General features: G+C 49.2%; 1 protein-coding gene across 3 annotated transcripts in view; it reads right to left on the bottom strand.

Moving 5' to 3' along the window:
• The window catches only part of ESRRB (estrogen related receptor beta), a 74,656-nt gene that overhangs the window by 7,085 nt on the left and 42,891 nt on the right, over nt 1–24,680 (bottom strand). For 2 of the 3 annotated variants that reach the window (XM_027120829.1, XM_027120830.1), the window contains 2 exons: nt 8,466–8,576; nt 7,450–7,611 (listed from right to left, as the gene is read on the bottom strand). In XM_027120829.1, the coding sequence (XP_026976630.1) occupies nt 7,450–7,611; nt 8,466–8,576 (273 nt within the window). Of the gene's footprint in view, nt 1–7,449; nt 7,642–8,465; nt 8,577–24,680 lie in introns of all 3 variants that reach the window. The other variant, XM_027120831.1, reaches the window with a different exon arrangement.

Raw genomic sequence — 24,680 nt, 5'->3', positions numbered from 1 at the left:
TGTTCAGTGTGCTCTGAAGATTGCCTGGGCTTGAATCCCGACTCTGCATTTACTACCTGTAGGCTGACCTTGTAAGAGCTGTGCTACTTCCCCAAACCTCAGCTTCCTCATCTATGAAATGGGTATAACAGTAGTGCCTGCTTCAGAGAGTCACTGTGAGGTCTAAATGAGACCATGATTACAAAACATACATTTACTGAGCTCTTACTATTATTATTAACGATGAGAAGAAAGTCTTCATCTGCAAAATGAGAATGACGCACTGGAACTGTATTATATATGCACTTAACTTAGGTAAAGTCAATGAACATCTTGATTTAAGAGAAAGAAAAAAAAAAAAGGAAGGAAGGAAGGGAGAGCGAGGGAAGCAGGGAGGGAGGAGGAGAGTTGATTTTCAAATATCTTGGTCACTAAACACAAGGCAGTAACTTCAACCAGAAACTCAGTGATGGGTTCCACGACTGACCACATCCGATGTGCCAAAAAGGAAAGGTATCCACAAAGCCATTGCACTATGCACCCGTCATGGACAACTGAAATTAAGGGAGCTCCACGGGTAATTTTGCTTATGTAGGACTCTTTACTTGCTGACCTAGAACCTAACCCCACTTAGATGCAGTGTTCTGACTCAGGGTGCGGTGAGGATGAAAAGAGATGGCCGTGGGAAGCACCTAACACCTCCCCCTGCACACAACTGGTGCTCAGTACACGTGAACGAGGAAGGTAGGTACTATTACTGTTGTTGTTGTTGTTGTTAGCACGCTATTGATGTGATTCTTCTCCCCCACCCCCAGACTGGAGGCCCGGGGCGGTCCCAAGCCTCTGGATTGGCCCATCCCTCTGGGTTCTCTTGGAGTCTATTTCACCCTCATCTGCTGTCCTCTGTCTCTAAGAGCCACTGTCCCTCCCTGTTTTCCAACCAGCGCAACAACCAATGTCCAACTGTAAGGGGCATCCAGGGGAGGAAGCCCCCCTTCGCTCAGTAGGTACCCCTTTCCCAGTAAACACCCTTTTTAGTCTGACTATCACAGTTCGCAGGCCGATCTGTACACCCGGACCTGGGATCACCACCCGGCTGCTGGCATCCCCGGGTGATCGCCCACAGAGCTGGAGCGATTATACTGCCGACACGGGGTGAGCGTGGATTGATGCGTCTTCTCGGGGGAGAGGCTGTGGCACAGAGGGGTCAGGTGCTCGTGTGTTGTCGTCCAGATCCCAGAGTGGGAGCGGGTGTGGGCTGCCCGTGGTGGCGGGGAGAGCCGGGTGGTAATGAAAGATAGATAGAAATGGACATCCAATTTCCCTTATCGGGCCTCTGAGCAGGAGAGGCCTGGGGCGACATTAATTAACAGATAGCAATCAGCCAGCACGGGGGGTGTGTGTACGTAGGGACGTGTGGGACTGCACTGGGGGTGCGGGTCTGAAGGCAGACAGACTGGGAGGGAAGATGTAGGAGGTGGACGGGGCAAAATTAATAGACAATTGAACTGGAAGGTGGCAGAGAGGGAGGGTGGGGTAGGAGCTAGGCTTCTGGAAACGAAAGACAAAAGATTCACGAGAGGCTCACGGCTAGGAGAACATGGGCAACACGCTCTGCCCCCTCGTTCACGCCCCACATACTTTCTGAGCACCTACTAAGTGCCAGGCCCTGTGCCAGGCACCAGGGACAGAATGGCCAGCTGGAACCAGAGCCGATCCCTGCCTTCCAGAGCTCAGTCAAGAGGGAAAGCCACACCCCAAGTGATGGCGTGTCCCCATGAGGTTACAGCTGTAAGAGCTCCAATGAGATGAAGGGCTGAGAACATGCAATGGGGGAATGTGGCCCAAATGAGAGAGTCCGGGGGGACTCTGCAGAAGAGGAGACTTTGGGGCTGAGCTCTGAGGGGCGAGGTGGAGCCCTGAAGGGGTGTGTCTGCACGGACCGCAGTCACTCCTGTGCCCCGGGCTCCCGGGAGCACGGGCACCAAGCCGCTCACCTTCCGAGCCCCACTGCCAAGTGCCCAGCCTGGTGCAAAGGGGCCCCACAAACATTCCTGGCACAGAGGCAAGAATGGACAGATGCCACCGGGCCTCGACTCCTGGGTGACGAGAAGATGGGCCAGAAGAACATAGATGGACCCTCTTAGTCCTCTAGACATGAGTCCGGGTTTAGCTGCCTTTGCTTATCATGCCTGAGTCAGAGGCAGGCCTACAGGGCAGGTCGGTGGCAGAGGGTGCGGTGGAGGGGGGGATGGAGCAACTTGGGGATGTGGGACCACCACCTGAGGGTGTCCTGAGGCCTGTGTGCATACCCCTTGCTAGGCTGGTTTGAGGAGTGACTCAGCCCCTGACTCTTCTCTTCTTCCTTGAGCTTCTTCAGAAGGATCTAGAAATAGCTTTGAAAATCCAGGTGCACACCCCAAAGTGCTGCACAGCGGATAGAGGCTGCTTGGTTTTGTGCAAGGTCGGGGGGAAATATTGGATATTTTCTAATGTTTGAAATAGCTCCAATATTTTCTAATGTTTGACAAAAGAAACACAAGAAGGAAAAATGAGAAATAAAAATTATCTCTAGGAGAAAGGAGGGGGAGGGGATGGGGATGGAGGTGAGAGTTCTGCCTACGCGTTTTTGTCTCGTTTTGGCTTTTGAACCTGTCCGTGTTGAAGAAGCGACATTAAGACATTAAATCAAGCATAACACAAAAGGCATTCTCCCTTCAACCGAGCAATCTCACCGCTAGGAATTTCTCCTAGAAAGAAAAGTATGCATAAACATAAAAAGATAAATGTGAAAAGGCTGTTTGTTAGATCTGTTTGTAACGACCCAAAGCAGGCGACACCCTGAATGTAACCAATGTACTATATGTACTTATTATATAAATGTAATAACATGTAATTATTAGCTGGGTGAATGGAACAGTAGAAGCCACTAGAGAGAATAAGGAAGAACCATGAATGTGGATGTAGAAAGATACTCACTGCCCAAGAGAGATGTTAACTATGAAGGGCACAGATGCCAGAGCCAGCCTGTCTGTTGGAATCCTAGCTCTGCTGACCACTGGCTGTGACCCTGGGCACGTTTTCTGTGCCCCAGTTTCCTCATCTGTAAAATGGGAATAATAATAGTACTTACCTCATTGGGTTGTTTGGATTAAATGAGCTAACGTGTGGACCGCTTAGAACACGGCTTAGCATATAGTAAATGTTACTATTTCATATAACTAAATGAAAAAAGCAGAGTGTAAAGCAGTGTTATAGTATGAAGGATGGCAGGGAGGGGACACACACACAGTGGCTATACACATACACAAATTCCCAGAATGAGGCTTGAGAAAGATGGGTATTTGGAACACATCACTTCCACCCCTCTGCCACATCTTTACTGGAAGCACATATTCTTTCTTTTATTAAACCCAAACAAAGGAGCTGAAGCACTGCTCCCTGCCCTTCAGCAATGCACCCTTCACTTCTGCGTTCCTGTGCTGGGCTGAGTCTCCTCCATCAACTGATCAGCAATTCTGGGGCAGAGGGGCTGCTGGGAGAGGCTACGTGTGGCCCGTGCCCCTGGGGCTCTCCCAGCTGGCTACCTACTCCCACCTCTCCCACCTTGAGCTCTGCTGCCCCCGGAAAGTTGCTTTATCTGCACCAACTGATCTAATAACATTCGGGCTCTTCCCAAGCCCCCATCCCCCAGTGATTTGACAGCATGAGCTTCTAGAATTTAAAAAAAAAAAAAGAGCACATAATTTGTGGCAAGTGGAGTTCATAATCTGTTAATTTATTATCGTTTCTGTCGACCTGGAGGGCCATTAGCAGAGGTAATAAAGGGAGATGTAATTATAGGATCTGAGGCCACTCCAGACACAGCTGCTGTCACTCGTCAGCCCATATTTCATCGGCCGCTGGTGTTCTTCTCTCCCCAGTGTGAGCCAGACAGTGGCTTCCTGGTAGCAGGGTCTCTGAGGGACCCTCCGCTAGGAGGCCCCTGGGGGGGTCCCCTGCAGAGGCCGTGCACGTGTCAGCCTGGGCTGGGCAGGGCCAGCTGGAGGAGGCTGTCCTGGCTGGGGCACCCTCGGGGCTGCCTGGGCTGGGAGGGTAACACCTAATAACATCTGCAGGCTGCAATTCATCAAGTGATACCCACTGCCTGTGAATGTTTGTTGCCTCTTGTTCTAATCTCTCGCTCATGGGGAATAAGAGGCGGACACTCTAAAGACTTGGGCTTGTTCTCTGGGCGGCCCAATACTTGGAAAACTCAACTCAAGGGAAAAGCCTGTGCTGGGGTGGGCAACTTCAGACTGACTCAAACGAAAGAGTGGCTGCTGCTCTGGGGGAATCACAAGCAGCCCCAGCTTTCCCACGGAACTCACCCTTGCAAAAGTATCCTGTGTGTTCAGTAATATGGGGAAAAGGGAGAGGAGTGCTGGGAATGAGTTCGTGCTCAAATGAGCCTTCCTTCCGGCTAAGCTGGCCACTCAGTGCCCGCATGAATATGTCCGCTTCTGTGCACAGCACTTAATGTCTCTCTGGACTTTTCTTCCATGGCCACTTGCCCATCAATCCTGAAGGCCTCACTCTTGTTCTACTCTCCCCCCCCCAAGCCCGCGGCATCCCTCCTGCCTCTGCACTCCATCCTGTGGTTCTTCCTGCTGCATTCTAACTAAGCATCTGCCTTCTCACGTCTGAGATACAGGAGGTGGGAAATGGGTGGGTAGAGAGGAAACAAGATTGGCCGTTGAGGGGATAACTGTTGAAGCAGGGTAATGGGGAGGTTCATCATACTCTTTGGTCTACCTTTGTTTGAAATTTTCCATGAAAAAAGGTTTTTGTTTTGTTTTTTTAAATTATCTAACTTATTCCCAAATGAGACCCTTAGGGCAGCAATTAATCTAATTCTTTAGATGGGCCACAACTCCTAGCAAGAGAGTTTACATACAGTTAGTGCTCAATAAATGCATGCAAAAGCAAGTAGGAAGCACCCTCTGTGTGCCAGGCTCTGGATTAGGCAATACTGATGCATGAAATGTGGTATCCTGTGCTTAATTCAGGGCAGCGGCTTGGGCTCCTCTCCAGAGCTCTAACCTGAGCCATCTAAGAAGCCAAGCCAGTCCTTCTGTCTGTCCAGGGACCAAGATGGACAGTTGCTGACAAAAGTCCCAGGGTGGGGCCCTGGCTTGTATCCTTCCTATTCAACCTGCCCTGTTTCTCATTCTCTTTCTCATTCTCTGACCAGGTCTTCAGATAAGTTTTCCATCTAATCTGAGATGGGATTAAGTCAATTAGTTTAACTATATCAGGCACTGGATTATGTCATCACCCTTAATATGAGGTTTACATGCAGTAGCAGGAGACCCTATTAATTAATTTTACCTTAAACACTAGAAGGTCAGGCCCAAATAATTCAGCATGCAAATGTATGCAAAATAGGCAAATTAGCATTTGAGACAGACAAATGAGCCCCTATGTTTATTTTTTAAGCAAAAAGAATTCAGCTTTGGACAAGGAGAAATGATGATGTGAAAGGAGGCTTTTAATACTATTAGCAACGACCATGGTCACAGTCTCTGCCGTTTATCAGGTGCCCACTCTGTGCAGGGCCTGGGCTAAGCGAGCCAGGTCCTCCCAGCAACCCAGTGAGGGAGGCTCTACTGCTCACAGGCGGGGACCCTGACGCACAGAAAAATGAAGCATCTCGCACAGAGCCAGTAAGGACGGAGCTGGGATGAGAGGCCAGGTCTGCCTGAATCCAAAGTCTGTGCCCTCAGCAACCATTCTGCTCTGCCACTGCACCCTTGGTTGGGCACAGACGGGAGGTGGGGCTGGGAGATGAGAAGGAAAATGGTGCAAGGGAGGCACTGCCTCCTGGTGCTACTCTACCCCCTGGGGGTTACTGTGGGCACGAGGTGGTAGAAGAAGCGGGCAGTGACCCACGGGCCCGCCAGGAGCCACTCCTGAGCCGTGGCTGCGATGCAGTATCTGCTCAGCCTGGAAGAGGAGTGCGTGATGGGAAGGGGGTGTGTGCAGGGGGAGCTGTGCCTAACCTGGCCCTGGGTTAGTGGAGCAATCCAGGCTGAGGTGTCTTAAGCAGTGGCCTGACCCCACAGTGGTGCTGAATCAGCGCAGGGCAGATTCAAAAACTACTGAGTGTGTAATCCCAAGAGGCTGAGCTCCTTAGTAAGGGCGCTCCAGCCCAGATCCCCAGGGAGCCCACCCGTGAGTCAGGGAGTCCCTGTGGAAGGAATTCTAGGCTTCCTGCCAGCTAAGTGACACCAGCACCCCCTCTGAGCCGTTGTCCGCAGGAAGGCTCCTTCCTGTAAGCTGTGCCCATAACATCTTATATGAGGACTTTCTGACTTGCCCCAATCCACTGTGGGCCTTGGCATCTAAAGTTTCGGACACCTTTGCTACCTAACCATGCATGCCGTATTCATCTTTCAGAGCCGGTGGCAAACACAAAAAGGATCTAGAGACAGGAAGATAAACTGTCCCACATTACAAAGCTAGGAAGAATCTGAGTCCATGGTAGGTCACTGCCAGAGAAGAACAGGACGTCTCCCCGACAGTATGAGCCAAGCCGTTAGGACCGCAAAGGAATAAACTGCACAGACTTTAGAAAGCCCCCAAGAAGGGTGTGATGCAGAATATGTGGGTATCGGAGTCTACAAAAACGAATTAAAAATCAGCTCCCTCCCTCTATCCAGAATGAAAAAGACTGAAAGAGGGGTTTGGGGCCACATGCAACGAAGAGAAGTCCGGATCACCCAAAACACATTCGTAACATGTACTTTTCATGCCAGAAATGATCTTAAAAATCACAGAATCCCAACTGAGAGACAGGCCTCCCTTAAGATCAGGCAAATGGCAAGAGTGAGCACGCAGCTGACGTCAGGATGTGCCAAGCATCGTACACACGCTCGCATTTCAGCCCCACGTCAAAGCCCACGAAGGAGGTACTGCTGGTGTTTCCTGTTTGCAGAGAGGTCGGGCGACCTGCCTTGGGTTACACAGCTAGCAAGTTGCAGACCCAGAACCTGAATCCCAGTCTGATTCCAAAGCGCATGCTCTTAACCACTCCACTTCACCTGCCTCTAGTAGGAAACAAGAGTCAATCCCTCTTCTGTGTTGTTTTCCAGTATATTGCCAATAAGATTTAGGATAAAACCCTGTTCTTTGGCCTTTAAGGATTCAAAGAACCTGCTCTGATTATTACCTATTGTAGAAGCAGTCATACCCCTGCTAGAATGATAATCCGTTCTGAAGAGCCCCCAGCAGTTCAGGAACATCACTGGACCTTCCAAACAACGGCTCACCTCCAATCCCACAAAGAGAGAAAGGAGGCCAGAGACAAATAGTTTTGCCAAGATTCCACAGGGCTCCTGGGTCACGGGCTCCCATGCATCAGGACCAGAGCCACGGAGAGAGCGGCTGTGAGCCTCTGACTACACTCTCCCCCAGTCCTCTGGGACTCACCTGGGATGTGCTTGGCCCAGCCAATAATGACCACGAGCTCCCTGTCTGCCAGGTCACAGAGAGTGGTCAGAGCCTTGATGTCGCCCTCTGGCATGCCAGGGGGTGGCATGGCGTAGAGTTTGTCCGGCTCAGCCACCAGCAGGTAGGAGACGATTTTAGTCACTGCAACAACAAAAGGGAGAATGTAAATGCCTGGGAAAAGAGGAAAGGGGCCAAGGTGGAATCTGAGATGGCTCAGGAAGAAAAGTCGGGTTCCCAGGAGCCCCAGGAAGCTCAAACATGGCTAAAAACCCCCCTCCATTCCTCCCTCCCTTCCTTCCTTTCCTCCCTCCCTCCCTTCCTTCCTTCCTTTCCTCCCTCCCTCCCTCCCTCTTTATTTCTCTCTTTCTTTCTCTCTTCCTTTCTCTCTCTTTCTTCTTTTTTTTCTTTCTTTCCTTCTATTTTATTGGTGATAGTTGATTTATGATGTTTTAATTTCTGCTATATAGCAAAGTGACTCAGTTATACATATACACATTCTTTTTTATATTCTTTTCCATTATGGTTTATCCCAGAACATTGACTATAGTTCCCTGTGCTATACAGTAGGACCTTGGTGTCCATCCATTCTATATGTAATAGTTTGCATCTGCTAACCCAAAACTCCCAGTCCATCCCTTTCTGACTCCACAGACTTGCTGGCAGTGATGGTTTGGGCTCTTGGGAGATATCCCAACAAGGGAAGTTGCCTGGTGAATTCTCCTGAGATGAACGTGATTCGAGTGGGAGGTGAGGGATGCTGGGCCTGTGCCCTCTTAGGATCATGCTGCATTTGGAGCTACATTCTGTAAATGCCACAGGAAAGGTCTTCTGAATGAAGCCTGAAGTACCCGATACCAATGCCAGACACTGATGCCCCTCCCCGTGACCCTCAGTGCCCCATAACCCAGCAGTGTGAAGATGGCATTTCCCCAAAGGGACGCCAGATGTTCCAGGAACAGATGCTGGCAAGAGGGGCAGGGATGCCCTGCACTCACATGGCTTTTTAGCAGGAGGAGAAATCTGTAAGCTCAGGTACGGGCTGCTCTCTGAGTCCAGCCGTCGCTTGTATTTCTGGCGGCCTCCACGCACTCGATCAAGGCGCACACCTTTTGGGGAGGAAAGGGAGAAGGTCTCAGAGTTGTTCAACATCACCAGGGGTGTTAGCGCTGACTTTGGAATTTCAGCAATGGCTAGATCTTCAGGGCTACGCGCCGATGGCTTTTTTTTACAGCTGCCACATGGCCAGCCTCAGGCCAGGTGATTGGACAATCCTAAGATAATTGTCTTCACAGTAATAATGGCCCATCCGGGTTGCCCTAGGCCTGGTCCTGCCTCTCTGGAGTCAACATCCTCCTGAAATCCATCCCAAGCAACCTTCAGCTCTTGAGTCTTTCCATCTCCAAAAGACAAAGCACAACAAACACACTCCTCCAACGGCTGGGGAAAGAGGACACATCATTTTAGATCTGCCGTGAATCCAGGCAGGATTGAGTTAGCTTTACCAAGAGAGGAAAGGAATCCCTGCCATGCGCGGCCCCTCCAAAGAGCTATAACAAAGACTTGCAAACTGCTCACATAAAAAGCATCTAGATGGGCACTCGTTACAGATGTCAGTTTCTGGATCCCTCCCTCAGAGATTCTAGGATTCAGTTCTGTCTGTCTATACGAACGCCCCACGGGATGAGCATGCTGTTTGTCCTGGCCACACCAGGAACGCCGGTGCCCGGAAGGCTCTCAACAGCAGGTACGCAAGCAGCTGTGGCCATTCCACCCTGACGTCCCTTTCCAGGAGTGAGGCCCTATCCTAGGGAGACAGACCCCTTATCGTCACTGGGTCCATACCACCTTCAAGAGTGCTGCCCACCCACAGCTCCTGCTGTCTGGACAGAGCTGTTGGTACCATTTGACAGCCCCACCAGCAGGCAGGGCGGACAGGACCTCCAGGGGGCTCCTCACCCAAGGCTACACAAGCCTGTGTGTGGCCACCAACCTATGTGACCTGACGTGAAAAGATGGATGGGACACATCGACTGAGCTCCAAGTGAGAACGAACACAGAAAGCAGAGCGGCTCTCCTTTCCTTACCATGAAATGGACCTTGACTAAAACACACAAGAAGTCAGAGACAGAGCCAGCGTCCCCAGAGGGAGCAAGCTCGGTGGCTTCAACTCCTCCTCCTTTCCCCAAAGGTCAAGAGCGTCACGGGCACAGAGCCCCAGTCAGGTGATCTTCGGGGCCCTGTCTTTCCCCGGCACTTCCTCCTGCCAGTCCTACCTTCTTCCATCTTCCTAGCTCACGGGGGTGCTCGGAGGGCCAGGAGGATGCTGTAAGCACACCCAGCCAGACTGCCTGAGGGGACTGTCTTTTGGGGGCCAATCAGTGCTCGCCCTTTCACCAGCAGCATCCTTTTTACCCCACAACCTGGCACTTTTGTGTTTGATGCTGAACATGGCTGTAGTGAACTCTTTTCCCCAGGCAAGGGTCTACCCAGCATCCCACCCCTACTTCCTATTTCAAGGCAATTCCCCTGTTGTGAGTCATCTTACTGGGGAGAGTAGCAGTAGTGCTGTCAGCCGCAGGGGCGTGGGCAGCCCTGGGCCAGGCTCTCCTGATTACTGCATCTCCCGTGCCTGGGCTCTCAGGGGCTTCCCTTGGTCCTTGTCTGGCTAAGCGTGGTCCTTGAGCCTCCTGACGGGTGTGCAATGAACTCCCCTTCTGCTTCGAGAGTCAGAATGGGTTGCAACTGACCACCTCTACAGTGGGTTCTCTGGGACAAGACACTGCGATAAGGACATGAATGTAGGCAAGTTTATTCTGGAGGCGTTCTCAGGAAGAAAGTCAATAACGACCACAGCTTCCCAGCGGATGTGGCTGTATCATCCATGTCCATCAGTACCTCGGACCTTGAAGGGGCAGCGGAATCCCATCCAGCACAAGACCACACTCACGTGCTGATGGGACTCTGGCTCACCCCTCCCGGCCCCTTCTGTGAGGGCAGAAGGAGCAGGCACATAAGGGCAGGAAGGAGGACAGTTCCTCCCTTTGGGGAAGAGGTTTTTGGGGAGAAGTTCCCTGTTTGGAAGAGTCTTCTTGACCCCATCCTGTGACACAGCCACAAAGCAGCTCAGCCCTGCCTACTACACCCGAGGCGAGTCAAACCCTCCACCAAGCTTCTCCCCCTGGGAAGCTGGCAAGACCAAGAGTGAAAATGCCAAGCGTCAGGCATAAAGGACCGCGAGGACCCCAGTTTCCTGAGCACCTACTATGTGCCAGGGTCTGACTTGGAGTCCAAGATGAACCCCTTCCCCGCTTCACTGACTCTGTCTGCTAGATGCCAGTCTCATGAGCTTCCCCCTCCCACCCAGGCTGCCTGATCCCAGACAGATGTCAGCAGGAGAGTGAACTGCTCCACAAAAGTAAAAAGAGGCGTCCATCCCTCAGCAAGGCGAGAAGATGGGCGGATGCCACCTCTGTCGCGGCATCCATGTGAAATACTCTCTGTCCTGATACAGGGCCTGGCTCTTCGTGGGTGTTCAAGAAAGTCTTGACACATACAGGAAGGGATATGCCTCCACCCAGGCTGGGTGCTTCTTCCTGGGCTCCAATAACACACCGGGCTTCCCCTCACGACTAGGCGCCCCTTACAGCCAGAGGCTGCTCACCGTGCTACTCCAGGGACTGTCGTGGCACCTGACGTGCCACGTGTATGCTTAGAAAATGTGAGCTGTTACTATGATCGTCGCTGTCATCATTATTATTACTCTTCCCCTGTGCTGCGTACAACCCTCTGGTAAGTCACATTGATAATGACAATGAGAACAGCCTAACTTACGGAGGGCTTTCTGTATGCGTCGCCCTATTTAAGCCACAGCATATAAAGCAGGTGCTATTATCCCCATTTTACAAACGAGAAAAACTGAGACTCACAGAGATTTAGCAAGTTGCCCAATAAATGAGCCAATATCCAAGCTCTTTGCCATTCCAGGGTATGACTTCCCAGGGCACAGCAGGTATAAACTCTCTAAATTTTCTCCACAGATCTTTATAGCACAATGGTCAATAGCTCCAATCAATAAGTGTATCAATTAACAGGTTATTCTGTTTAAAAAAAAGAGTAGCCTGTTGCGTTTGATTATGCACAAATTGATACCTGGTATGAGGTGTGTTTGTCCTCCTTGCTACCTGTCTGCTTTCCAAGTCCTACTCTGAACACAAACCCAAGTCACTCAAGCCCACGGGATCCAGTGATCAAGGTCCCTTATGAGTTGTGTGGCCTTAGCCAAGCTGGCGCTCGTGGCCTTGGTCTGGGATACAGCGGAGGGGGCAGTGGTAGTAACAACTCTGCTCACCGCATGTGGCTGTTGTGACAAATGACATCATAGTGGGAAAATTATTGGTAAATTGGGAATTGGTTTCAGTAGCCAGGTGAGGCCATCACTCCCATGGCTCTGTGCTCTGACACCCACCTGGCACTCCACATGCCACCTCCAATTCAGTGGGCTCTTGGAGGACAGGGCCCAGGTCTGCACCATTTTCTGAGTTGTCCCTTCCCCCCCTACACTGCCCCACAGTCAGGGTTTATCAAAGACCATTTAGGGTAGAGGGGTCCTGGGGCATAGACCCAGGCTGGGGTTGGGCAGATGGGCCCCCACCTAAGTGACCTGCCCATACCATCAAAGGTAACCTTGAAGGTCCCGTTCAACTATTATCTCTACTGGGAAACCTTTCCAGACTCCCCTGGCAGAGCTGGCCACGCCATTCTTGGGCTCCCTTTGTTCTTTCTCTATACAGTAACCAAGGTCAAAACAACTCTTCACCATCATGCACGATGTGCCCATCTCCCTGGCGGACTGTGGGCAACTTCTGGACAAGGACTTTCATTTACCATTGCAGCCCAAGCTCAGCACACAGCCTGCGGTCAGTAACCAAGTGTCTGAGTAAAATGATGCGCCCAGTTAAAATGAAGCTCTTCAGAGTTAAGAAACAGAAGAATCTCAGGGTCTGATCCTTGCCCCAGCTTCCATTTGTCTCTCCAGCCTCCAGAAATTCATTCTCTCAAGGCAGCCTATTCCTCATGAAACTTTCTGCTTGTATTGAGCTAAATTATTTCTCCAGATCACTCCTTACCCTGCATCCCATCCAACAAGGCCACCTCCCTTCCATAAGACAACCCTTTATGGACTTGAACATCCTTGGGCATCCACCTTCTATGCTCAAGTACCCTTTATGTTCTACATTTGTACAGTGTTTTAGGCCAGCCCCCTCCTCGCCTTCCACACATTTGTTTGTACTGATGCGACCTGATGCGAGAAAGGTCAGCCCCTCAAGGGCAGAGACAGTGGACAGAGGTCTGAATTCCTTTGCATTCTGCCTAAACAGACATTGGTCTATGTTTATACTTATTATCTGCCAATGTGTGTTTTTGGGGGGACTTCCCTGGTGGCACAGTGGTTAAGAATCCGCCTGCCAATGCAGGGGACATGGGTTCGAGCCCTGGTCCGGGAAGATCCCACATGCCACGGAACAACCAATCTCGTGCGCCACAACATGAGCCCACGAGCCACAACTACTGAGCCTGCGTGCCACAGCTACTGAAGCCCGTGTGCCTAGAGCCCGTGCTCCACAACAAGAGAAGCCACCGCAATGAGAAGCCCGCACACCGCAGCAAAGAGTAGCCCCCGCTTGTTGCAACTAGAGAAAGCCAGTGCGCAGCAATGAAGACCTAAAGCAGCCAAAAATAAATAAATAAATTTATAAAAAAAAAAAAGAAAGAAAGAAACAGCCCCTCCCCAAGAGGTAACACAGCAAGATGTTGTATCATGAATCCTTTAGAAGTGGATCTCCAAATACTAACAGTTGGATCTGGCAGACATTATTAGTTTCCCACCTAATTTCATTCCATTCCCCCTCTTCCATGCTAACAGAGACTGGATTTTCTTCATAGGCACATAGGGCTTTCTTCATGGAGAGCCCTAGTCAGTCCCAGCATTCCTATTCCCCACTTTCCCAGTTTCCCTGGTAACCAAGGCTGGTCATATGACCTGGTTCTGGCCAATGGGATGTAAGGTGAAGTCCATGGTGGGGGCTTCTGGGAATGGTTTTGTTTTTCTGATAAAAGAGACAGACATAAAAAAAAAGAAAAAAAGAGACAGACATAGTTGGTGCAGCTCTTTTTGCCCTTCTACTGCCCTGACCTGGAAGATGAAGCCTAGAGCTGTGGCAACCACCTTGTAACAATGAGGCAGCCATGTGAGGATACCAGAGAAGAAAGGCAGAGCCTGAGCCCTTGATGCTGTGGCTGAGAAGCCTGTGCAACTGGCCATTTCTGGTCTTCTTAGGTGGGGCAATCAATCTCATTTATCGATGCTTAAGCCACTAGCAGTCAAGTTCTCTGTAACTTGCAGCAGAAAGCAATTTTCACTGATAAAATGGGCAATTACTTTTTAAATTAGGATGCTTAAGTCTTACAAACAGCAAAGGGAAAAAAATAAAGGCAGGGACTTGAACCTGAAATAAGAGTTGCCTTATTGTTTGTGTTCTTATGTTAGTGAAATATCTAAAAAAGTAGGCTCAGGGAGCATATTAAAATACTAATTAACTTAAAATTGCTGTCCAGGATTATTAGATTATATCATCTTATTGATACTTTCTGAATTTAAAAAAGCATCAATAATATTCTCATGTAAAGTATACCAGAGCTCCAAATACTATAATAAATACTTATCCTTTGTTTTAACTATAGTTCAACACTGTGTAACCTTTTAACATGGGCAGGCCAAAATTTAAGTATTCATAAGTGTGTCATGAATACGTAGTGAGTGCTCAATAAATGTTAGCCAATGTAATTATTATTAAAAATATCAATACTTCACCCTTGAAACTGTTCCGTATCTTGACTGTATCAAAGCAAATATTCTGGCTGTGATATTATACTATAGCTTAGCAAGACGTTACCATTGGGAGTAACTGGGTAAAGGGTACATGAGATCTCTCTGTATTATTTCTTACAACTGCATATGAATCTACAATTATATCAAAATTTAAAAGGTTAATTAAAAATTTGTTTAACTACTTGTGGAAATGTAACCCAGCGATTCCACTCCTAGGTCTATACTCAAAAGAATTGAAATCAGGACCTCGAACAGATACTCATCTGCAAATGCTCATGGCAGTATTATTCACAATAGCCAAAAGGTAGAAGCAACACAAGTATCCTTTCATTTTTTTTCAAAGGTCCTTTTAAAATTTTTTTTAATTTTAAGTTTTTTTTTGGCGGAGCTGTGTGGCTTGTGGGATCTTAGTTTCCCGACCAGGGATCGAACCCAGGCCCTGGCAGTGAAAGTGCCAAGTCCTAACCACTGGACAGCCAGGGAATTCCCCAACCTAAGTATCCATCGACACACAATGTGGAATTATACACACAATGGAATATTACTCAGTCATGAAGAAAGAATGAAGTTCTGATACATGCTATGGCATGGATGAACCTTGAAAACATTATGCTAAGTGAAATAAGCCAGACACAACAGGAGAGATGTTGTAGGATTTCATTTATAAGAAATAACTCGAATAGACAGAAAGTAGATTGGAGGATCCCGGGGTGGGGGGTGGGGGAGAAATGGGAGTTATAGTATAGTTTCTATTTGGGATGATGAAGAAGTGTTGGAAACAGGTAGTGGTGATGGTTGCAAAACACTGAACGTGCTTAATGCCACTGAATTTTATGTACACTTAAAAATGATTTTTAGGGAATTCCCTGGTGGTCCAGTGATTAGGACTCAGCACTTTCACTCCCATGGCCCAGGTTCAATCCCTGGTTGGGGAACTAGGATCCCACAGTCACACAGCTCAGCCAGGAAAAATAAAAAGTTTTTAAAAGGTGAATTTTGTTGAATATGTTTTGCCACAATTAAAAAAAATGTAATATACCTAAAACCACTGGATTGTACAGTTTAAATGGGTGAATTATATCTCAATAAAGCTATTAAAAGATTTTTAAAAATACTTCACTTTTCTCTGATTAGTGGAATTAAATAACATAAAATGTATGAAACATAGTAATGTGCTTAGTACACAGTAGGCCCTCAATAGTCATCTCTTTCCTCTCATCTGCCTATGAAAGTGGTAATGTCTGCCCTAAACTGCTAGCTTTCTTCATGGGAAGAGAGAGAAACACACCCCTTTAGTTATAACTACTGTAGGTCAGATGTGTTAAACAAAACCCTCAAGAAACTAAGGTTCAGAGAGGTTGGGTATTGTGCCCAGGGACACACAGCACCAACACAGGTACTCTCTTGAATATGCTCGGCTGTAGCCATATAGTCCCCAACCCCCAGCAGTCTCATCACTAGGCTGGTGGCCCTCTATCTACAGTGTCCAACCCACTTCCCAGCTCAGGGCACAGGAAAGAGCAAAGAAGCTGCTGGGCTGCTCTGAGGAAGAAACTGCCTGCGGGGAGGGAAGTGGGGGTCCCCCAAGCCCCTGCCCATCTACTGACCTATCCACACTGCAGGCACGTCAGAGCACTCAGAGCCTGCGGCTGCCGTGTCCTGGATCACATGTCCACTTGCTGACTTGATAAGATGAGGCTTCTGACTTTTTTCTTAATGGAAGTAAAATAATTCCTGCTTCCCTCCAACTCCCCCCTTTCCCCTCGGTTGCCCCCCCCCCCCCCGCACTAAGCTGGATGAGATCCCAGCCTTTCCGAAGTAAAAATAGCAGAGTGTGCAGGGGCGGCAGCAGCGTGGGGCAGTTTTAAGTTTCTTTCTTTTATCCCAGGCACTAAAAATAACCGGTTAAAGCTCAGAAAAGCCTGGCCCTGCACCTGGCCCCCAGCCTGTCCCAGGTGCTGCCCCATCACATTTCTCTTCCCACAGGAAAGGCTCAGACAAGGCAGAGAGGGAGAGGTTCTGAGCCTGTGTCCTTCTCCTGCCTCCTCTGCAGAGCTGCCGTCCTGACACTGCAAAGCTGTCATGGTCAAGACTCTTCTCTTCCCCTTACCTAGAAACCCGCCCCCCACACACACACAATTTAATGTCCTTGGTTTATGAAGGATGTGTGCAATGCTTTACAGTTTACAAAGCTATTTCCATATGTCATTTGATCTGTGCACCAAAATTGAGGGAGGGAGAACACATGATGATTATTATTATTCCCATGTGAAAACTGAGGCTCAGAAAGGGCAGGTGACTTTCTCAGGGCCACTTCCTCAGCCAGGAAAGGTCTGAGGGAGGATCTGAACCTTAATCTCTAAGTCTTATCTCCTTTGCCCTGAACTTGAGACACCTACCCTGTATGATTGTCAGAATGCCCCGAAAGCCTTTGAACTACACAGAACTTAAGGACTTACCCACTTCGAGGTTCTAAGTCAACAGGGGGGATGTACAGGAATGGATAATTTTGCAATGCTCCTCTAATGATTCTTACTATCTACCAGGTCTGGGGAGCATGCACTAAACCTATTTTATGCAGTACTTTTGTCTAACCAGTGTTCCTTCCAGGAGACTTAGGTGTTGACTCTCTACCTATAAGTTCTACCAAACTATAGCTGACCCATCTCCAGAAAGAGGAACAAATCACACAAAAGGTGAGAGGAGTACTCTGGGCTCCTGAGGGCCCAGGGGCTGTGGGTCACGTGGACACACTGATGGACACCCCAGCCCAGCAGAATGCCCCGCCTAAACACTCACCTACACCCCCCGCACGATCTGAGCTCCCTTCAGCCACCCTGTCGGGCAGGAGGTCCTGGGTGACAGGTGAGCTCACCTTGCTGCCTCCGACAGGACAGCTATCTCGGGCTGCCCCTTACCCTGGTGCTATATCATAATGGTGAAGAGTGCCTCACTCCTGACTCACTATAAGCCGAGAGAGCCTTGCGGGCGGGTAAACACACATGCCACCTAATATTCCAGACTTGTGCCAGCTGCTCCAGGATGGGTAAGATGGTACTGGGTGATGAGACCCTGGCCTTTGGCTTATTAAGGAAGTGTCCGCTCTCCTGCTGCTCTCTCCTCTGGACCCTTCTCACCCAGGGCACCGTGTCCCCAAGGACATTTCAGTAGGGCTGTGCTATCCTTGCATTCCCAGCTGTCAAAAAGTCTCTAAAACTGAACACCTCACCAGGAAAGACTATTTCAGCTCAGCCTCCCCTTCCACTCCCTTCCTCTTTTTCCCACTTTGAGGAAGGGCTACAGACTTTGCTACTGGCCAAGGCATCTCAGTGAGTTGGATTGGGCTTCTTAGAAGGAATTCTTGTATAACCAAGGAGACTAGATTCCACCCAGCTCTGTTATTTACTAGCCGCGTGGCCTTGGGCGAATCACTTAAACTCAGTTGCACTAGATCAGTCATGGCAAAAAGCTGTCAGCTGTGCCACCACCCTCCATTTCCTAGTCTGTGGCAGACATTGCTAATCAGTCACAGCACTCTTGCCTACTGATCCCAGGCACTGCCTAAGAAGCCTTCCAATCATGCATTCTAGGCGGCTGCTCCCCACCCTACAGTTGACAGTCCAGCTGAAAGCAATTTGCCATCCTGGAGCCAGCTCATTGTACTCAAAAGTCAAGTCCAGCAGGATCCAAGACCAACATGGGTAAGGCAGATTAGGAAAGCATCTTTACAGTAGCAGGTTAAGTACATAAATAATATATATTTTAATGACACAGAAGTGCAAACGTAAAGGAAAAGACTGATACATTCAATTTATTAGAATTACTAACTTCTGTTCATCAAAGGATGCCATAAAGAGAAGGAAGCTACAAACGAGATTTTTACACCACCAGCTACTGAGAACATGACTCATAAAAATGACCAGAACATATAAAGATTTCTAAATGAAGTAGAAAATCTGAGGAAAGGCTCAGACAAGTACCTCACAGAATACAGCTCTGTTTACTCCTCTACGTACTCTCTGTGGCCACTTTCACATTACAACAGCAGATTTAAATAGTTAAAAGCATTTTAACTTTAAAAGTATAGTTAAAAGTATTTTAACTTTAAAGTATTTTAACTTTACTTTAAAATACTTTAAAATACTTATAAGTATTTTAATACTTTTAAATACTTTAAAATACTTTACTTTAAAATACTTTAAAAGTATTTTAACTTTAAATCGTTAAAAGTATTTTCACTTTTGGCCCACAAAGCCTAAAATATGTATCTGGCTGACTCCTGTAATACAGAAATGAAAATAAATGAATGATAGCACCATGCAACAGGAAGCATTCATCTCGGAAATACTGATTAAAATAATTAAGATGCAGAAGAATATGTTTAGTATAATTTCATTTAAAACTGAAAAATATGATATGATTTGGGATACAAATATATGATAAAACCATAAAGAACGGCAAGGGGAAATAATGTGGAATCAGGATGGTAGCTGCCCCTGAAAGTAATGAATGTGGCTCAGGCACAGAGGGAAGCTCAAAAGTAAGGGTAAAATTTCTTTTTCTTAGACTGGGTGGAACGTTATCAATATTCTTCCTACTTCACATATGTTTTTGGCAAATGACAATGCCTGTCCTTTAAAATATGTTATTCTTTTCCCATCCCAACATAGTTTTAGCTGGGCACATGGCATCCCAGCTAAAGACTACAATTCCCAGACATCCTTGCAAAGACGTGTGGCCGAGTGACTAGATTCCACCAATGGGCTGTGAATGGAAGGAACTTGTACTACTCTGGGTCCTGCCCTTCGAGGGATCGCATACAGGCTTTTCTTCCTTTTGGCTGTCTCGGAGATGGGTCCACAAGTGGAAACCACTTGCTAAGGATGGCAAAGCCGCCAACCAGTCCTGGATCACCTTAGACATATTGGACTGTTATATGAGAGATGAGAGAGAATTAAAGTTCTATCTTGCTTAGGTTTGAGTTTTTTGCTTTGAGGGAGGGAGTCTCTTTGTACAGAAGTTTAGCCTTACCCTAACTACTATAACAAACTATAAATATTTTTCTGGATCTACTTGATGCTTACTTTAAAAAAAAATGTATTTATTTATTTTGGCTGCGCTGGGTCTTAGTTGTGGCACGCAGGATCTCTTAGTTGCGGCATGCGGGCTCTTAGTTGTGGCACGCATGTGGGATCTAGTTCTCTGACCAGGGATTGAACCTGGGCCCCCCGCATTGGGAGCACGAAATCCCACCGACTGGACCACCAGGGAAGTCCCTCAATGCTTACTTTTTAAGGAAGTGTTTTGTTTGTTTTCATTTTTATTTTTAAAGTGGATAGATATATAGTAAGTGCTGTCAACCCTTCAGGAAAGTTTTGTTGAGAAAGGGAGCAGGGTAAGGTAGCAGCAGCTGAACAGAGATAAAGTTTGGATCAAAATACACTTGTGGGTGTTTTAAATTAAATTCTGTTTGGGTGCTGATGAAAATGATCCAGCAGTGAGGGAGGGTTTGATGGGGTTGGAAGCAGACATGATACTATAGGAGTGAAGTCCCTAATAAAGAAAGAGGAATGCGATTCAGCGCAGAGATGGGGAGACTGGCTTTTGATAGGAACAGAAATACCTCTAACAAGAGTGAAGACAGAAAACAAGTAGGTAGGTTTGTGGATTCAACAGCAGGAGGTTTAGAAATTCCCCACTTGACTGTTTCTATTTTCTCAAGCAAATATGAAGCAAGGTCATCGGCCAAGGAGCAGGGAAAGAGGCTACAGGAGAGTCACAACTGCCTTCGGAAACACAGAAGAAACCAGCGATGTAACATGATGCAGAGTATCTTAAATCGGTGACTGACATTTTACTCTGTGGTACAACTCCAGGGGTTTTCCCTGGTGAATCAGGAGCAAGATGAAACAGCAACTAACTACTATCATTCCCATTTTACAGAGGAGGAAAGGGAGGCTTCAAGAAGTTAGTAAATCACCCAAGGAGCGTATACATGGTGCCGCTGGGGTTTTACCGGGTCTGTGTGACCACTGAACCTGTTATCCAATGTCTGATGAGCCAGAAGCCCTGAATGGACAGTAATAAGGGCTCAGCACAGACGAGACCATCTCCTGTGACTTCATTCAATTAACACTTCCCCAACCAGAGGTCATCAGGTCATCGTGCCTGAGTGGCCCAAGGCGTGAGGCCACATGGGAAGATCTTGTGAGGCGTCAGATGTGTGTGCGTGAGCACGTGTGTGTGTAGGGTGGAAGGTGGTGCAGGGGATACAAACAGCCATCAGAGTTCTTGGGCTCTAGTTCAAAACTATTCTTTGAAGTGCTCGAGAGTTGTTTTGTTTCAGAACACTAATGTATTTTGGAAAAGAAAAAGAATTTTTAAAGGCAAGTCATCTCTCATCCTCTTTCTTCATTCACAGGGCCAGAAAAGTGGTATTTCTGGCATGGGCTAGAGGCGGGATACTCTATAAATACAAAGCCATTAAATCCCATGCAGCGGGAACCTGATCAGGGCCTCCTTTTAATTTCCTGACATGAGCTGGCCACTAACCCAATTACCCAGAATCCCCGGAGGAGCCCTCCGCCTTCCCAACAAGCACAAAGAGATTGAGAGCGTATCGCATGGATGTCAGCCCAGCTTTCACTGAAATCAAATATCTTTTAGAAAACACTTGGGGAAAGGCAGACCAGGGGCTGAGGGGAGGAGGAAATGAAGCGGGCCCGGGAGGCTGGTGGCCTGAGGGAGGTAAAGTGAGGTGAGCAGAAGTTGTTTGCAGGGACAGTCTGTGCGGGAAGATTTGCAGAATTCCCGGATGTACGGGTGCCCCCTGTGACATGCAGCAAATGGTTCTCCAGGTTCTCCTGGCTTAGAGGCCATCAGGCCACACCCTCACCTATCTGGGGAGGGCTTCTCCATGGTCCTCCCAAGGGACCCTCTCATCCTCATTTTAGACCCCAGATGGGGTCAGCCTAAGGCGATGCCACCTCTAGGTCTCCCACCAGCCAATCCAGGAGGAAACTCAAGGCAGCTGGACACTAGTAGGCCCCACCTAACACAATGGGCGCAAACGAGAGCATCTTTGAATCCAATACTACTTTAACATGCCCAGGAAGCCGACATTTTAAAGCGGTCCCACAGCAGATCTTACCAAGGAGTCGTCCCATCTGGTCCTCACCTTGACCTAGTGATAGAGAGCAGGTTTCAACACCCCTGCTCCACAGGTGAAGAAATGCAGGCCCAGGCTCGTAAGTGAGAAATCATAGACAAAGCAAGGATACCTAAGAGCCAGGAGGGGACACAGGCACTGACATCCAGCCCAGAGCAGATTTTGTATTCAGTTTCCTATAAAGAGAATCATCACTCTTTTCTCTGAAAATACAGATTTTCATACACGGGATTTGCTTGAAGCAAGACAGACCCTTGGACATCACCTGTGCTCCACAGCCGACGCTTCCAGAACTGACAGCAGCCTCGAGGCAGAGGCTGAGCCAAAGAAAGCCCCACTTCTGACCTTTTCCCTGGCAGTTGCTGGGCCCCCAAATCACGTGGCGCTCTCTCAGGTTATTTTACTTAAGAAAGGAAAGACCAAATAAGGATCCAGAGCTGCTGGACAGAAGAGGGAAGCAGGTGAGATGCGGAGGAGGGGAGGCTGGCCTTCCATTCTCCCCTTCTCCATCTCCCTCCCCCAGAAGACCCAGGACCCCAGCCCCTGGCTCCCCGATGTCGAGAGGAGCCTTGAAGATGGGGTGCGGGGGGCACCTGGGGAGGGCTGGGGTCTGCATTTCAGAGTCTGGTCAGAGTCTGAGGGAGACAGAGGGAGGCTGCGTGCCTGCACATGATGGGGGTGGGGGGACGGGCACCTAAACAAAAGCAGAAGCCAGGGCAGCTCCCTGGCAGGGACACAGGCTTCTCAAGGAGGCGCGCTCCTCTTAAGGGGCCGGTCCCCGCGGAGCTTCAGAGCCCGGGACCTTGCCAAGGCTCTGTACTGCGGGGACGAGCTAAGCGAAGGAGCCTTTGTGTCATCTTCCCCCGTCAGCAGCGGGGGCAGGGCAGAGCGGGGGGAGGGAGCGTTCTGGGGACTGCCCTTCTCCTGGGGCAGAGCTCCTGAGGGCTGAGCCCCCGGGAAGTTCACCTCGGCACACCTGCCCGGCTCCCGCCAACAGCCTCAGACGCCCACCACACGTGTGCTCCCCACCTGAGGCTCTCGTTCCCCCAGCAGCCCACACCATCATCCTGGGCCACACAGCGTCCATCCCGCTCCTTTTAAGTAGCTGGCGGGGTGCCTGGCCTGCTGTTGCCGATGGATTGCGCCCCTGGCCACCTGCTTCCCTGCCTCTGTGGATCCCCTCATCATTCTGCCTTTCTGGGCCGCCACTGGGAAGCACCCCTGCTCTCTTCCCAGCACTGGGTAACCAACCCCTCAAGAGACTCTGCTCAAAGGTTGCAAGGTGGTCCAGGGATGTCAAGTGGCGGTCCCCACTTTTTCCTTCTCTCTCCCTCCCTGCTCATAACCCTGGGGGGAGGGCGAGGTGGCCTGGGCTTAGAAGCCTCCCCACCCCTGACCTGGGCCATGCGGAGCAGACACAGCACAGCAGGGAGAAGCTCCAGGCTCTGGGACCAGCTCCCCTCAAACCAGCGTGCGTCGCTGCAGGACTCAATTTTGTCTCCCTCAAATTCAGGAGTATATTGATAGCAATCAGCTGCTTCTGTTCCAAGCTCCTCAGACGCTGTGAAGTAAGCCAAGAAGCCTACACGCTCCAACCAGGAAAGGCTGTTGGACAGCTGGCCCCTGCCCGAGTCAGGGCCCTCACACCTGGCTTCCCAGAACATCCTTACACACTTAAGAGCAGAGTCTCTCCAAGGCTGACAAAGCCTTCGGTTGCTTCTCAGCAGCATGCGGGTGGGGGGGGAGTCAGGAGACCAGCGCTGAGGCACGCTTCTGAGGGCCTCTGTGCCTCAGTTTCCTCATCTGTGCACCCCAGGATGCTCTGGAGGAGCAGAAAGAACCCGGTACAGAAGACAGAGGACCTGGTTCAGCCACTAGCTGGGGTCACACCCTGCACAGGGGTAGACCAAAATTGGGGAGAATCAAAATGAACAGACACAGTCTTTCAGCAGGTCCAGCGCAGCCTGTTTCTAATCTAGAAAGAGAGCTGTTTCTTCAGTTGGTTCCCCCAGTGGAGCAGCTGGCATGTGAATAAGAGCTGAGGGGCCTCCTCCACGTCAAAAGGGTTGCACGAAACAACTAGTAAGAAACGCAGTTTAAGGGTCAATGTGCCATGTTGACACAGGGGCAGTGGAGGAACCGGGCTCAGCGGAGGTGAAGGGGGCGCCCGGAATGGAAAACAGACGGAGTCCCCAACTTCCACATCACAACAACGTCCAAGTCGTCCTACTAACAAAGCACCTTAGATTCGGGCCCTCTTCCCAGAGGGCGCCTGGAAGCCAGGATGGGAGGAGGGCCTCGGGCTCTTAAAGGGCGGGCTGGGCTCCAGAAGCTCCTCCCACTGAGGGCCTGCATCCGAGTCCTGCCCCTTCCTCTCCTCTCCCAGCCCCTCTGGATCCCATAATCTGATCACCAGCACACACCTCTTTTCCTGACTCCTCTCATTTCTGGAAGGATCCCAGGGCCCAGAATCATAAAAGCTGATCTGTAGAAATTGCCACTGGCTCCCCTTGAAAGCAGGGGAAGGGGAGAAACACACACACACACACACACACACACACTACCCAACTCCAAAAATGGCACTAAACGAGGTTCATCAGCCTGAGCAGATAAACAGGGAAGGCGGTGCGGGAGAGCCGTGCTGTCCTAATAACGAGAGCCACAGGTCACTTACAATTCTCTAGTAGCCACGCTAAAGAAGGTAAAAAGAAGCTGTGATATCAATGTCATAATACGTTTTGTTTAATCCAATATGTCCAGAATATCATCATCTCAACATGTAATCATTTAAAAAATTATCACCACAACATTTTACACTCCTTTTTATCATCCTAGTAAGTCTTCAAAATCTGGTGTGTATTTTACACTTAGAAGACGTGGCTCACGCTGCCGTGTTGGATGGCAGGCTCTAGAGGAGAAAGAGAGGCAAAAGGTAGAGAAAGGAAAGGGAAGAGAGAGGATGGGGGTGGGGGCAGGGGACAGGAGGAGGAAAACACTGGCATGTTTTCCATGGGCATGTTTTCCATGTCCTGTGCACCTGCTGGCAAACAGAGGTTGACCTTGGCAGGTGAAGGGTACGTGATGTGTCATTCTGGGCCTCAACGTCTCTGCTCTCTGCATGCCCACACTCCATGGGCCACCGAGAGGTGATAA

Source organism: Aethalodelphis obliquidens, unplaced genomic scaffold (genome assembly GCF_003676395.1).
Source record: "Aethalodelphis obliquidens isolate GAN/ISIS:26980383/991018 unplaced genomic scaffold, ASM367639v1 scaffold21, whole genome shotgun sequence".
Lineage (NCBI taxonomy): Eukaryota > Metazoa > Chordata > Mammalia > Artiodactyla > Delphinidae > Aethalodelphis > Aethalodelphis obliquidens.
The sequence above is the reverse complement of the archived record's forward strand: the minus strand, read 5'-3'. Positions and strand labels throughout refer to the sequence as shown.